Below are 15,975 nucleotides of genomic sequence, written 5' to 3' on the forward strand. Positions count from 1 at the left end.
GTGGATGGAGTACTGTTATTAGTTGCTGTAGAAGTAGGAGGTCCTTTGCTCAGTGAGGAAGAATCAGTCTGCTTTTGTGTTTGCTGTACTGACTGCCTGTTGCTGCCATTTGACAGAGAAGTTGTGAAGTCTTGCACAAGTTCATGGTGCACTTCTGGAGAAAGATAGCAGATGCGAAATAAGTGAGGCAAAGATGTGCAGGAGGAAAAAGGAGTGGCCTCTTGGGGTGATACTGCTTGGTTTTTAGAGTCATAGAGAAGTAAATTTAGGTGGAAATCAGAAGGAAGAACTTGTGTGGGTGGTTTGCTTGTTTGTGTCCCTGAAAGATGGATCTAAGCAGTCCATGGCAGGTTCAGAGGTGGTTTTTCTTCAGCTACTGCTTCTTTCTGATGAGTTAAACTGTAATCTTTTATCAGTCAAGTAGGATTTGGAAAATGCTTAGTCAGTCTTTGGGGAAACAGCAGTGCTTCTAGGTGGTTTCAAGAAGGAGCCACTTTAGATGGAGTTCAGAGACAGAAAATCTTAGGAAGCATACTTGGAAAGGCCAAAGATATGGACTATGATTTGAAACCTGCGCTAAGAAAAGCTGAGGCATTAGGCTAAGGTTTCAACTGGATATCAGTTTCATGAAAGTCATCTATATGTAAGATTGTGCTAATGAGACTTTTACAACATGAAAGTTGGATCCAACAGGTTGATAATTCTTTTTTCTTCTTCCTGATATTCTTCGCAATGGGAAACTTTGAATTTTGGCATTTTAATTTTAAAAAGAAATTCCAAAATTTTGGACTTTGAAATGAAATAGCATTTCCAAGGACTGGGTAGCTGTAGGAAGTTGTCTTTTCTCTAACAGTTTATGTATGTGGTACTACTGGTAGATTTAGATTCACAGCCACAGGCAAGTGTAAGTTTGCTGTGCCTGTGTTGCCTATCGTTTTGGTTTTTTTTGGTGGTAGCTGGTAGTTCACATGCTCCCAGATACTGGAATAATCAACAGCAATGATTTGTCTTACAAAGGAAAAAAAAATACAGCTACTTCCTTTTATAGTTGTCCTGACAATACACTGTGCATCCTCCAGCTTCCTGCTGAGGATATTTTCTCATGCATTTCCTCTTCAGGATTATATTTATTGGGAAAATTTTGATGTCATTGATGACTTGGTTACTTTGTTCCTCTAAAGACTAGTGGATAGTGATTACTCATAATGTTTGGTTTATTTTTTTGTGTTTTGGTTTGATTATTTTTTGGTTTTATTTTTGTTTTTGGGGGTTTTTTATGTGTCTGTGTTCTAAATTGGCTTCTATGGATATGGAAGAAAGTCTGTGTGTTCTCATAGTTCAAAGATGCCTCTGAGTATAATTGTGTGCTTTACACTAATCTCTATTTTTTAGCAGCTATGCTATCCTCCTGTCAGGGGAGGTATCTACTATACTTGTAAATTAATTGATATTAATAAAAATAGTAAGTTTTTTTCTTCTACATGCTTTTTTTTTTGTGTTTCTAGTTTCAAAATAGTATCTAAGTTGGTTTTGTTAATATGAGTTTGCATATATGTTTTTTGATTCAATTCATATTGTAAAGATACAGAGTCAAAAGGAAACTGCCATTTGGGTAAAAATTCCATATTTTGCAGTCAGATCATAAGTTATAATTTCTGTGCCAAAGATACCAGTTTAGATTTCCATGTAGATTGTGATCAAAACAGTGACAATGTTAGAAAAGCTTAAGACCAACAAGAGTTTCCCAAATCCTTTAATTTGGCTAGAAATCCTTTGAAGCCTCCTCTTTTCCTCTGTCCTTTGTAGTATCAAGCAATCATTTGTGATTGATCCTCATTTTACTGGGTGGGTTTTCTGTAATCATCTGTTGACCACAGCTAGCTTAAAAAGAAAAAAAAAAGATACTGATTTGTAATTATTTTAATTTTTTCTGTGCATATTTGTGTGTGTATGTGGACATAGTTGGGTCAAATTCAATTTAATCATATATCTATATTTGTACATATAGGCAATTATGTATAGGGATATCAAATAATTTTACAGTATTAGGCCTTGAAACTGTTGCTGAGCTGCTGGTTTTATTGGCAGCAGTGGCAGTAGAAATGAAGGAAAAGAGCAGAACTTGGAAATCTTGACAGTAAGAACACATGGGTTCTTACTGCCCGGGTCTGATGTGATTAAAAGAAAGTACTTTTTATTAGAGCAAATACCAACAGATATTCTTCACTTTCATAGTAGTCAAGACTAGGAAGTGTCAATCTCATTTTTGGAAAAAAACAACAATCACTTTCTAAAATTATGACTTGGGTGAAAATACCCAGCGGATGTAAGACTAGTATGAACCCTTCTCCAACAGTTTGCATCAAAGTATATTGAAATTGTAGCATAGCTAAGAATATTTTCATATGAGGAAATTAATACTTGTCTATGTTTCATCATTATTTTGCCATCACATATGGAATCCTTTGGTTAGATATTTGTGTAGTCACACTGATTACAAGGAGGGAGCATGTTTAGCTAGTAAGCTTGGCTACATAAGGAAACATCATCATTTTTATCAGTTCAAATTATCTACATAATGGAATTAAATATGCAATAGTTGTGATTTATTTTGCCAGCTGTTGTGTTCTGCATGAAAGTGCTGCCGTACTGCCAAGGAACAGAAGCTCATCGCCTGATTCCCCCAAGTGGGAGGAGCACACTTATGTGAACATTGAAAAGTCCTAGTGAGATGTTGGAGTGCTGTTTATGAACAGATACATGTTTAGATGAAACATATAGAAATTTGCCTTAGGAGGAGGGCACTCAAGATATATACTAGGATCTGACTTCTCCATGTCCTTGCTCCAGACTGATTTGTTTTAAGCAGCTCCCTGAAGTATGTACACTCTTCTGCATACCTGTGCTGTTGAAAGTACACAGACCTGGCACCATTGTGCTTGCCAGGCGTTCTCTTATCTCCTGCAAGCATTCAAACAAAAGTGTTCTATTGCTCCCTGAGTAATCCATGGGTGATCTTAACATTGAGCAAAAGTCAGGGTAGGAACTTATTTCTTAGTGCAGTAGTAGACAGTCTCTGGAAGGAAGGGGGCAGGGGGCAGGGTGGAGCAGGCAGAAGGCAACCACAACTCAAAATAAATAGTTGAAGGGTTGTGAGCATGTCCATGTATGAAAACATTGCGTAAGCATAAAAGTGCTGAAATGTTGGGATAATACGAACTGAGTTTCATAATATATCCTGGGTTTAATAAAGCTTTTTTTATATAGGCTTTGACATATGTGTTTTCTTAAAGTAGAGCTCTCAAACCAATCTAGACCCAGTTACTATTTGCATGCTAATTTTAGTCTCCAGTTCTACGTGGCAAATTTGGCATGTTTTTAAGCATATGGATAGTCTTATTGAGCAACAGGGATTTTTAAATACAATGTATAATACAGTGCCTTGTGTAGAGGGCACCTTTATGTCTCTGTTGCAACAATTACTACACTCTGTTGGGGGAATGAAGTTTAAAAATGGTCCAAATAATTAATAGCAGCATTTTGCACGTGCCCCTTCCCCCCAAAGAAAATAAAAAACATGTTTCCTGAACTTTTGACTGTTATATTGGCATTATCTGCTACATTGCTTTCTGGCAAGGGAAAAATAGAAAAAACCCAAAACTACTATTTCTGAAAAATTAAAGAATTTCCTAATTATTTGTGGTTTAGTCCTGAAAGTTAACATCATGCCCTGCTTAGACATACAGTGTGGCTTGCTTTGTTTAATCAAGATCAACACTTCTTTGTTTATTATTTTCTTATACCACAACTAAAACTATGTCTCAGGCCTGGAAAGTGGAAACCTGATGAGTCCCAGACTCAGAGTGGTATCTCTAAATGCTTTAGAGCTATCGGAAACACATGAGCTTGAATTATGCTGTAGTCTGTAGTCTTTAGGTGTATACACAGAATTTCTCTGTGACAGTTAAGGACATGGATAAAAGTAACCTAGTGCTGGGTTTCTTTCTCTGATCAGTGTTGCAGTTTCCAGATAAATCATGCCTAGGGAATTACTCAGTTTATCGTACAAGACACACACCCCCACACCCACAAAGCCTGTTACAAAAAAGGATATAAATTAATGAAGTGCAAAATAGGAAGAAAACTGGTATTGTATTGCAATCGCATATATTTTAATGCAACATTCTAAATTTATTTCAAGATTTAAAATATGGATGAGGAGAGTTGGATTTATCTGGCTGTTCCATGAATGGTCACTGTGCTTGCAAAAATGTGTTAAGAGGAAGACTGAAAAGCACTCTTTGAAAAATAATTCTTTGTATTAGCTGAGAACAATTCCTCAGTAGTTCACACAAATATTTCCTATGCCTTGTTCCTAATACAAGTGGGGGATCAGGGTTGTGTTCTTAAAAGTGCGTCCCTCTAAAGTTTTAAAGTTTTTTAATTTCTTTTTTTCTTTTTTCCAGGTTAGGTAGATAGAAATCACTCTGAGTTGTTCCACTGTGGGTTTTGATGCTGAAAAAAATACAGTATGTGTGTGGCACTAGAACTGGTTGGGAACAGGAAAGGCATATTTTCTATCCGTACTAAACGTGTCAGCTTAGTGCATAGAAGACTTGACCCTTGTCAAGTGTTTTGAAGTTCACTGGCTGACTTACGGATTAATGAGTTTAAGACTGAAGTCAACCAGTGGCAGGAATGAGCTTTGTTGTGTGAGTGTGTGTGTGTGGCTGTGGTGCAGATTTACAAATTTTTATAATGCTTTCAGTTGGACCATGAAAGTCTGATGTAAAGCTGACTATGGCCATACTCGTGGGATCCTGTGTGTTTGGGGGGAGGGAGGTGAATTCTTTAAAACTTGACACCTGGCTCTACCAGGGTTCTATCCGTAATCATAGGAACAGCACTATTCAAGGCATTAATAAACTTGAAAACCTTAAGTTGTGTGACCAGTAGGTCATAAAAACTATTGCTGGATGTTGTGATCAGTCTTTCTTTTTACAGCTGGATTATAATCCTGACAACTAATTGTTTTTTATATTGTCTTTTTTTTTAATAGCTGTTGTGAACTTGGACAACTCTGTGGTTGACCTAGAGACCCTTCAAGCCCTGTATGAGAATGTGAGTAATCAGAGGAACTCCATATAATGTAGGAATACTGTGTATCTATGTGAAGGTATTTGTACTTTGCATCAGTAATATTCAGAAACCTTGTAGAACATGTCCTATCTTGAAGTGACTTTATTTTCTCCAAAGCAATGAAAATACTATGGATTTAAATTTCATTAATTGCCATTGTGTGTTTTATATTATACATACATTTTTACATAAGTAAGATAATCAACATCTAAATGACTAAACAGAAACTGGTTTTGTTCCTTTTTTTTCCTTCTTGGGTGGGGCAGTCTTTGATGAAGAAGCATGAGTGGACCTTACAGTCCATGTCTTTGACTTCACTTTGTAACTTCATTAATATAACAATATTATTCAATTAAAAACAAAGTTTTGATAACAGAAATAATTTTATTTGTGGAACTGTAGCTTTTACTCACTGTTACTTCAGGGGTTCCTCCAAAATAATTTTATCTCTTAGAAAGGAAAATAATTTCTCTATGGTAACGTAATAGAAAGTAAACTTCCAAGGACTTCATAAATGTCGGGTAGTAAGAGACCATTTGAACCCTAGGTATGTAAAATCAGGGATTCAGAATATTTTCTGGCATGTTCTAAAACTTCACAAAACCTGTCACATACCAAATTCAAAAAAGTGGATTTTGGAAGCGTATTTCTGCCTTCAGATGAGGCCAGTGAATGTTACCCCCTTCTATGAGTGCATTGCCTGAATACTTGGAGGTCTGGTTAAACATCTCTGGAAAGAGTGAAGAGGCTTTCTACATACCCTCCAAAGAACTGAAAATATGAAACGTAAGGTGCAAGCCACAGAATGGCATTGAAGGCCAACATGTGCTATTGTATTATTTCCCTCACATGGTAGTTTTGATAACTTGTTAACTAATTTTATGCTTTTCAGTTTGGTTTGTAGACTATAGCTTTTAGTGAGCTACTTTGGAATGATTTGTTGATTTATGAAATTTCTCATAAATAATCCACTTTGAGGACAAGAGAGACAATAAACTCTAGTCCACTTTATAGAAAAGCCAAGAAGCTAAACAAAACAAAAGAAGCCCAACAGCCTGACAAGAGCTAGGAAGTACTTCTACTCTTATTTCACCTCTGAAGAACCAATTTGCTCAACCCTGCCTAGAAAGATAATGATCAAATGGGAAACCTATTCTAACTACCTCCGAAACTCTATAAACACTTCTCATCCTTGTGCCACAGCATTTCTGTTTTGGCCTGTATTATTTTATTTGCCATTATTTTTAATCTACTCTCCTACACAGCATAGCTATATCCCATTGCATAAAATCTTTAGCATGCAAAAAATTGGAGTAATTTTATATGTTACGTATGCATGGTTGCAAGGGATTGTGTTGTGGGAAGTATTACATAGATAACTGCAGTCATGATCTATTTTTGCATACTTCCCTCTTTTTTAGTGAGGAAGATTTTTCTTTTTCATTTAAAAATATATCCCTCCTATGTGGCAAAGGTGTTAATAAGATACTTTCCAAAGTTTGCTTAATTTAATCTCTAATATACTTCAGAATTCTAGTATAAGGGGGAACTTGCAAATTTGCAGCTCATTGAAAAAATCAAATGCCATTTAATATATATTGTTCTGATTGAGGAGAATATCATATGTTAATTTCAGGTAAGACTGAGAAAGTTGGAATGTCTACTATATTTCTTTTCTTTGAATAGAAACTAGATCAGTCCAATTTTATTATACTTGCTTGAATAAGACAGGAAAAAAAAACCCCAAAACCACAACCAAAAAACCCAACCAAAAAAACCCCAAAGAACTAAGTCCCCTCAGTTTACTTGGAGAGAGTTTAATAAGGAAACATGATTTTTATTCCTGGATCTTTGGTTTGACAAAACTGTGTCTTGAAGGAAGCAGAATTTTTAGTTGACTTTTATTTTCTGTTATTCCTTTCAGCCTTTTGTCAAAACACATTGGACCTTCCATTTTCTTCCATTGTTAGCTTTATTAGTTATAAAAATATTGTTCAATAACAGTTGTAAGCAATGGGTGGTACCAGAGAGCCTGGCATTTTTGACTCCTCCCTTATTTCTCAATCTCATCCTGTGTTGTAAGTGAGGTTAACTTTGCCTCATTCATGTGCTTTGTAGCCATTAAGTCAAATTTTAGTTTGTAGGGTTTATTTATTGGAATGGAATTTTTTTGCTGGATATTTAAATACCACCATACTAATTCTCAGCCTTTCTTTTTGATCTCTATGAAACATATGGGAGCATTTGTTTTACAGTCTTTCCTCAGAAGGTAATCATTTTTTTCTGATTGCGAGTGTCTGGCATAGTGCTTTTTTTTCTTAAATGTGAATGAAATTTGGGCAGTCTCCAAACCGAAACACACCCTAATTTCAAAAGCCACAGTCCCGAGGGCTCAATTCCTGTTTACTGAGGAATTAAAGTCTTGTTAAACCACAAAGTTATTGTATACATCTTAGTGACTTTTTATAAACGAAGAAGCCCACACCCCACCAAAGATGCAAGCCCTCAATAATTTATTTAATAGTATTAAGTTGTATTGCATTAAGTGAAAAAGATTTTGTTGCTGCAGCACTGTACAGTACAGTCAAATAGCTCTTACGTGCGTCTGTGTAGCTTGCTTTATAAAGTGTTGTTTAAATGTGTTGATAATTAGCTATGTGTTATTATTATGTATTTCAGTAGGAGAGTCTTAATAGATAAAACTGCATGTGGAACAGTTACCTTAATGTGCTTTTACAGACTCTAATAACAATGCGTTCAGGTGACAGTTATAATTAGAGAGGGAGAAGGCAGATAAAATTCATTGGAGTTGTCAGTTTGTTGTGTGTGGTTAGGACATGTGGGTTATGATAAGAAATGTATGGATTTGCAAATAAGGGAATGTTTACTTTGAAAATGGATAGCCTCTTAGCAGCTGGAATTGTAGCTGAAGTATCACTGAAACAAGGTACGTCTGCTCCTGCTTATGTCGTTGCTCTATCTTGAAAATAATAGTACAAAAATGGATTACAAATTGTATCAAAGTATAACATTTGATCAATGATCTCTGGATTTACCCTTTTCAAATCTGTTTACATCAAAAATGAAACATATATACTTTCTTAATTTGGCTCCTGGTAAATTTTTCACAGTGCCTTTATTTTTAAAAGATTTAGGGCAATGCTTTCAAAGACCTCAAAATGCCTTTGCAAGTGTGTCAGATGCATTCAGAAGTCTGAAGTGCATGACTTCTCTCTGCCACTAAGATTCAAACCTTCTCCTCAATTGTTTCTTGTGATTTTTTTTTACTAGCAATTGCAGTATGATGTCTTAACACTAGCAAAGACTATAAATTGTACCTGAGTTTTGATACATGACTCAGCTACAAAAGAATATGATAATTGTTATTAACCTGGGTATCTCTGTATATCCTTGCTGTTTCAGCTACTTTTAGCAAGAATTTTTAGACAAGTCATTTGATGTTTTTGGAATAAGAAAGCTAAACTTTGAAAATCAAGTTTGCAAAAAAAAAATCCTCCCCAAAATTAAAAAAAAATCTACATACATTTAAACTGATCTAAACTCAGAGCTAAGGTTCTGTTGAAAGGAAAAAAAACTAACTAGGCAATATATAAGAATTACATTGTAAGATCAAATAAGGGCCCTTATGAACTTTGGCAAGAACAAATAGAGGGCAAGTTTATACTTTGGCAAAAATCAGAAAAGAATTAGACTGAAGCAGTATATGTTTGCAGTAATTTCTCTCAGATTTATGGTGTCTGATTTTGGATACAGTTAATATCAAATTCTGGTATGTTACATTGGTTTTTTCCATTTAGGATACTATATAATAGCTAAAATCAAGGACATAAATAGCAGTGTAATTCAAAGAGGTGCTAATTCTATCAGATTAATGACTTTCAAGAGAAGTATCTATTGAATGTATTCTACCTTGACACAAATCTGGAGGGAACTATAAACGCTTTTTTAAATTACCCATCTGTAAATTAGAGAATGCATAGGCATTAATCATAAAGCAAACTGGTAAAAATTCTGAGAAATAATCTTCAATAATACCTATGCAGAAGTCGTGTAGGTCTTGTAACTCTTCTATCATAATTTTAAAACCACATAAATCAGAAGCCTGGATACCTGAGCCAGAATTAGTGACTTGAAATTCTGGTTTGATTTGGAACTTGGACAATATACCTGGACTTCTTGATTTTGGTTAAGTGTAAACCATCTCTCTTGAGTTTTGGTCTGGCCTGCCCATGAATGGATGATGCTCAGCTTTTGTATCTTTGACAGTTGTTACTTCTTTGCAAACACAATCTGAGAATAATGGCTTAAATAAGGAATAGTGAGGCTGCCTAACCTTTGCCCATGGGATTTGGTGGGGAAACATTAACAGCTTGAACATGCATGCATGTAATAGATTGCTGTGATAAGCTCTCTTAATATTTCACTATGTGTAGGAGGTCAGAAGAAAGAGTACTCTTAGTATTTATTCTAAAGAATTTTGCAAATAACCATTTAGCTTTTAAAATGTTTACTTCTCTTTAACTGTTGTGAAAAAATACTCAAGTGAATTCCTTTCAGTCTAAAAGAAGAGAATATACTTTACAGACTGGCCAGAAATAACAGAACTTAATTTAAAAAGTGTTAGTATGAGAACTTGTTTACTTCTATAAAAAGCTAATTTTTTTTCCTTTGCAAAAATTTCCAAGTGTAAATTGAATACAATAATTTTTTGAAGTGTAAGTTGAATAAATAAAATGACTCTTCCTACAGGGTCATGTCTAGACTTCCATGGCTCTGATGACACGACCACTGGAGCAATGCTGCCTTTCTTGGCATCCTTCCAGTTTCTAAAATCTGTAGGTTTCACCTCCTGCCAAAAGAATTCTTAGTGAGCTGTAAAGTAGTAGAAACTTTCTTTTTCTGTTAACTCTCCATTGGGTAAGAATGTTCTGGATGAAGTGAGGAAATGTCCCATTTACGCCTGCTCCCTAACACAAAACTGAAATCAAGTCGTTCTCCTCAACAGCACATGCAACGTTTAAGTCAATACTTCTGCAGTTAATATGAATCTTTTCTAGTCCTGACATACTGAGCAACCTGCTCTGGCTGTCTCTGCTTTATTGCCAGAGAGTTCAACTAGACAGTCTCCAGGGTTCCCTTCAAACTTCACTCATTCTATTAATCTGGGGTACAGGTACTACCACCATTATAATTTCTTAGTGTTGAGAACAAATTCTATTGCTGGAAAAGAAATTGTTTGCAATATTTTCTTCTTCAGGTATTTAATAGGTAATATCAGACTACTTTAGATAAGATTTCTCCACAAAATTGCTGGCTATTAGGATATGTCACATTCAAGACAAATGGCCTTGCAATGATTTCCAGACTTCTTGAAGTATTGAGAGGAACTCTGCAGTGCTTTTGCTGAATGACTCTTCAATCTCTTCATAATTCTGTTTCAAATCAGTATTTTCTCTCTTTTCACACAGAAAGGTTTTTAACAATGTCAGTAGAACTGTCCAAACCTTACTTTCTAGTTTCAGGTTGCTGGTGGAGCTGGCAGTATGATTTGAGATAGTTCCATAACTCTCCTGCTAGCCATGCAAAAGCATGTAAGAAAGAATGCAAATCCCATTTATCCCATATTATGCTTTGCCATTATTTAGTAGTTTGATAGTCATTTTCCACTCCAAATTCTGTGGTAGAATAAGTTAAGAAATGAGTTTTAATGTTTTCTTAAATGAATAAGTGTAGATATACTTTTTCTTTTTTGAATCTTGCATAATTTCATGTTTTGAATCTATTTTGAAAACCATCATGGCTGTCAAAAGAAGAATCAGAGGAAGAAATTTCCATTCCACTTTTGTTCCTTTCCATGCTGTTCCATTTTTCTGTATTGCAGTTGGAAAAAAAATCACCATAGCATGAAGCACAGGAAAAAGTGAGGTTATGTTTCTATTGCTTAGAATCTTGAAGAAGAGGCTTCATGGTGTGCCATGGTGTTCTTCAAGAGTCTAGGCAGTTTATATGTAATTGTTTTGGCTTAAAAAGATAAAACGAAAACAATTTTACTTCAAAGAAGCATGTGATAGTTTTCATGTAAATTTATATTAATTCCACCATAAATCAACAGGTTTTTTTGCTGCATAGTATTTTTCAGATCCCAAATAAAATTTAAATTGCAATAAATTATTCAAACTTTTCTTTTTTTAATATATATCATTTAAATACATATTTAAAGATCAGATCACATTCAAATGCAGACTAACAGATTTTGAAAGAGAAATACAGCTGAAGGAGATAGTCCTTTGATTCAAAAACTTTATAAAGGAGCAAAGAAAAGGAATTGGGAATGAAGATTGTTATCTGAGTGCATCATTTAATAAATAAATATTTTGCAGATTACTAGCAGTCAGTAAAATTACTTGAAAAATATTCTGTTTTCTGTCAGATCTATTTACACTTAAAACCACTCTGTGGACTAAGTAGTCTTACCATAAGTAGATGCTAGAATGAAAAGAAAACCTATGAATTTGATTTGTTGAAAAGGCATCTTTATTTGTGTTCTTTGACTAGTTTTGAATCAGAACAGTTTTTCATTACTTTGTTTCCTTTATTCTAGAGAGCACAATCAGATGAATTAGAAAAAATAGAAAAGCATAGCAAGGCATCCAAGGAAAAAGAAAACACCAAGTCTTTGGATAAGCCGGAACAGTAAGAACATATTTATGAAAGAGTAATTTTGTTTGCTTCAGAAAATTTCTCTTCTGTTGTAAACTATGTAGAGATTTTTTTTTAAAAACCCAAACAAAACAGCACACAAAAAAACCCCAAAACCAAACTCCAGCCTGTACCTACTGAGAGTGACTCATATAATTTTCTTTAATTACTTCTACAGGTTCCTCTATGAGCTCTCACTAATTCCCAACTTCTCAGAACGTGTGTTTTGCATCCTGTTCCAATCAACATTTTCAGAAAGCATTTGTTCAATCCGTCGCAAACTTGAATTGTTACAGAAACTGTGTGAGGTAGGTTGTACTCTGTGGAAAGATAGTTCTGTATTTCTGATATTTAATCTTGTGAAGTTGTACTCATATCTCAAAAGTTTTTACTTTCTCTACTTTGACTACTCATTAAATATTAAGGGCAGCAGAATAGAATATTTTATGATTGTACTTCAAAAGTGAATTTTAAGGTTAGGTTTTGGTACTGATTTATATTGTTTTTGCCATCAGTGTACATCAATCTCTGGAAAATAATGTACCTTCTCCTTCCTTATGTTAAAGTAAAATCTTCCTTTTTTCGTAGTGACCATATCACTCCTTTCGAAAGGGATGCCAGTTCAACACACCTTGCATTTGGTTTGATTTTAGATGTGTGCCATTCAATAATATCTCTGATATCTAGAATTAGTTAGAGATAGCCATGTTGTATCTAGTCAGAACTGATTACTGGAATTTTACAGTCCCATGCAAAACAAATACATAGCTTTAAAATGGATATTTCATCAGTGTTTTAATAACTGAAATTATTTCAAATATTTTATGGTTTACTATGTAATATTTTTATTTGATTGATTAATTTTTTTAGTTGTTCCATGTGGGTGTTTTATGAAATTCTTGAATTTTCCACAAAATTAAATACACCTTTCATAATATCAACGTTGGTTAAAGATTACTGTTTTGATTTTTCTCAACAGGTCATCTCTGATAATATTTTATAGATAACATTCTTCATTCACAAAAAGTTATGTATTGATATTATTCTACTTCTACATGTTGCAGGAGAAGGTTGTTAACTCGCTGTACTTGAGTCTTTATATAAACATTATTCTTAAACACAATATCACAAATCTCCTTGTTAACTGTAAATATTATTGTAACTTGCAACAGAATTTTTTTCTCTCTCTCTCTGTTTTTTAGACATTGAAAAATGAGCCAGGAGTTATGCGAGTCCTGGGTTTGGTTCTTGCCTTTGGAAATTATATGAATGGTGGAAACAGGACACGGGGACAGGCTGATGGGTTTGGACTAGATATCCTGCCCAAACTAAAAGATGTTAAGAGCAGTGTAAGTTGATTCTAGACTTCCTGATGGTCTGAGTGTGTTAAATTCTCAGAAAATTTGTCTCTGTTTCTGAGCATAAGGTGTGACGCTCACAACAGCATATGGAAGGGAACTCTTTTATTACTATATGTATTTGATCACATTTCTAAAAGTTGGATCCATTTCTGTAGAAATGTGAAAATGAAACTTCTCTTTTCACTGCCATGCAAACAAAAATATTTGAAATTATGTCTTAGTTCCTAATCTGATGTGTATTTGACTTTCAGAACACTGCATAGTTCTAACTTTTCCTGTGTTTGGAAGCAATGCAATGATCTTGCTTCTAAAAGTTTATTGCAGAAGTTGAAGGTGGTGTCAAAGAAAAGTTAGTTGTGTTTCGATGCTGATTCAAAATATTTGAGGGAAAAAGAGTCACTCCTGAACATGATTGAATAGGCAACCAGAGCTTTTGGGGTAACCCAAAATTCATCCTTTGTGTTCATCGTGATTACAGAGTGTGCATTTGACATTGGACCATGGAGCCACCTGAGTGAAGTACTTGTTGATTCAAGATTTGTCTAGTATAGTCATCTAAGTAAGGAGAATGAAAAGTAGTGTTTTTATTTTCTTAGTGCTAAAATGGAATTTGTGTGTTACCAGCACTTTTTTTGGATTTGGTTATTCAGATTGGGGTTGTATTCAAATATCTGCTTCTGTTTATATGGAAACAATAATCTTAAGAGTTTCCGTGGCTATAATGAAAAGACTTTTCTGAATGTAGACAGCGGTATGAGACTTAAAATTGGTTCCTACATCTGTCTAGTAAGTCACTGTCAAGATCTTCAATTCTGCCAGCGGCAGAAAAAGAAGAGGTTTTTCTACCTGCTTGGGCCCTCACTAAATATACATACATACGTGAACACAGAAGTGATTTCTCTTTTCCTTCTTGGAAAATTTCAGATTGTAAGGGTTTGGTTTACAATCAGGTTAATGTCAAAAATAGGGAGTGCTTTTACATGACTGTTAACATCTTTCTGCATTTTCTTTAATAATTAAGTTGTATTTCAGGGTATGGTTTCTTTTTTATTGGTTCATTTGTTTTGTTTGTAGTGAAGGGACCAAATCAGCATAGTATTTTTCTTGACACTAAATATTTCATTTATTTGAATTATCTTTTCTGACTCTTTTCAGTGAGTTTCAGTAACACGGTAAACTTTATTCTCTTCTGTACAGGACAACAGCAGAAGTCTTCTGTCTTACATTGTCTCATATTATTTGCGTAATTTTGATGAGGTGAGTGAGAATTAATTTTGCTCTTTAAAATTCAAGTTAAAAAAACCGAGTAAATTTGCTCTTCTGCTGGGAGATGAGGAAATGTGCACAAATATTCCCTGTGCTTTCAGCTATATATTTTAGTATAGCAAAAAGTAATGAGCACTCTGTAACTGTTCATTTCTGGGTTTGTCAGGATGCTGGAAAAGAACAATGCATCTTCCCTCTTCCAGACCCACAAGATCTCTTCCAGGCTTCGCAGTTGAAGTTTGATGATTTCCAAAAAGATCTCCGCAAAATGAAGAAAGATTTGCGAGGTACTGAACCTAGATTAAGTGCTAACTTTATGTTACTGATATATCCCTGCTGTTATTGTTTGTATAATTTTTAGACATGATATGTTACTGTAAAAATGTTTGTGTATTTTGACTCCTCAGTTACTATTTTGTTTCTTTAATTTTCCTTTCCGTGATCATTTCAGCAATAACGCATAATTTTTTGTAGATAACCTGAGGCTTTTAAATTAAACAACATCCAACTGGTTAGATCAAATATTTTCTTTCAAAACCAAAGCAAAAGACTAATTTAGTTTTTCATTTTTGCAAACAGATTTCAACAAGTCTTTCACCACAAAAAGAATTGCAAAGTGCTGTACCATGTCCATGAAAACAAAAAGGTTTATAATCGCCTCCAAATACTATCTAGCAGATAAAATAGTATGTATCTCATGTTGTTAAAGGCAGCTAAAATAACTGGACTTTACTGAAGGCTTAAGATATATTTGCTGGACTTTAATAAAAAACATGTATCACACACGTTTCCAAATAACATGGGGATCTAAGCATTAAATTTAACCAAGAGTAGTTTGCACAAACAATTCATGATCTTCATTATTTTTGCTAAAAGTCTCTGCTATACTGTCCACTTATGTAACACTCTGATAAATCTTGGAGAGAAAATCCAAATCAAGATGTAAATGATCTTTATATTACTGTTTCCTTGCTGATTTTGAATGCCATGCATCTAGAGACCAAGGAATGGTTTGTTAAGGTATCCCTGAACAACCTATACTGGAAGGTTCTATATTAAAAACAAAACATGATAAATGATATATGACCTTCGCTTCTTGCTCCTATCAACCTTTCTGTTTGGATATTTTAAAATTTGAGTATTTTGAGGTAATATTTAAAATTGTATCAAGACTACTTACTGTGATACTGAGGAGCACACTGCAACACCATCCACTTGCAGCCTTAAACAATCTAGGGAGCAAAAATCCCACAGTTCAGCCACAAAAACTTATTTCTACACTTCTTGCAACTTCCAGATGATCTCAGGCCTGACCTCCAAACTTGATCATGTAGAAAAAGATACTTAGGTCTTACTGAAAAAGGATACTTAAATTCACGCGCATGTTAACGAGCATGCATGGGGGCAGATTTTATTCCTCACAAATTCACCAAAAATGTTTTGATATAGATAAAAGGTTAAATGCTTTTAGATCAAGGTCAATATTTGC

General features: G+C 34.5%; 1 protein-coding gene across 2 annotated transcripts in view; it reads left to right on the forward strand.

Moving 5' to 3' along the window:
- The window catches only part of FMN2 (formin 2), a 153,026-nt gene that overhangs the window by 81,498 nt on the left and 55,553 nt on the right, over positions 1-15,975 (forward strand). For both annotated transcript variants that reach the window (XM_071549608.1, XM_071549609.1), the window contains 6 exons: positions 5,060-5,121; positions 11,762-11,853; positions 12,038-12,167; positions 13,062-13,208; positions 14,418-14,477; positions 14,653-14,773. In XM_071549608.1, the coding sequence (XP_071405709.1) occupies positions 5,060-5,121; positions 11,762-11,853; positions 12,038-12,167; positions 13,062-13,208; positions 14,418-14,477; positions 14,653-14,773 (612 nt within the window). The remainder of the gene's footprint in view (positions 1-5,059; positions 5,122-11,761; positions 11,854-12,037; positions 12,168-13,061; positions 13,209-14,417; positions 14,478-14,652; positions 14,774-15,975) is intronic.

This window comes from Pithys albifrons, chromosome 2 (genome assembly GCF_047495875.1).
Source record: "Pithys albifrons albifrons isolate INPA30051 chromosome 2, PitAlb_v1, whole genome shotgun sequence".
Classification (NCBI taxonomy): domain Eukaryota; kingdom Metazoa; phylum Chordata; class Aves; order Passeriformes; family Thamnophilidae; genus Pithys; species Pithys albifrons.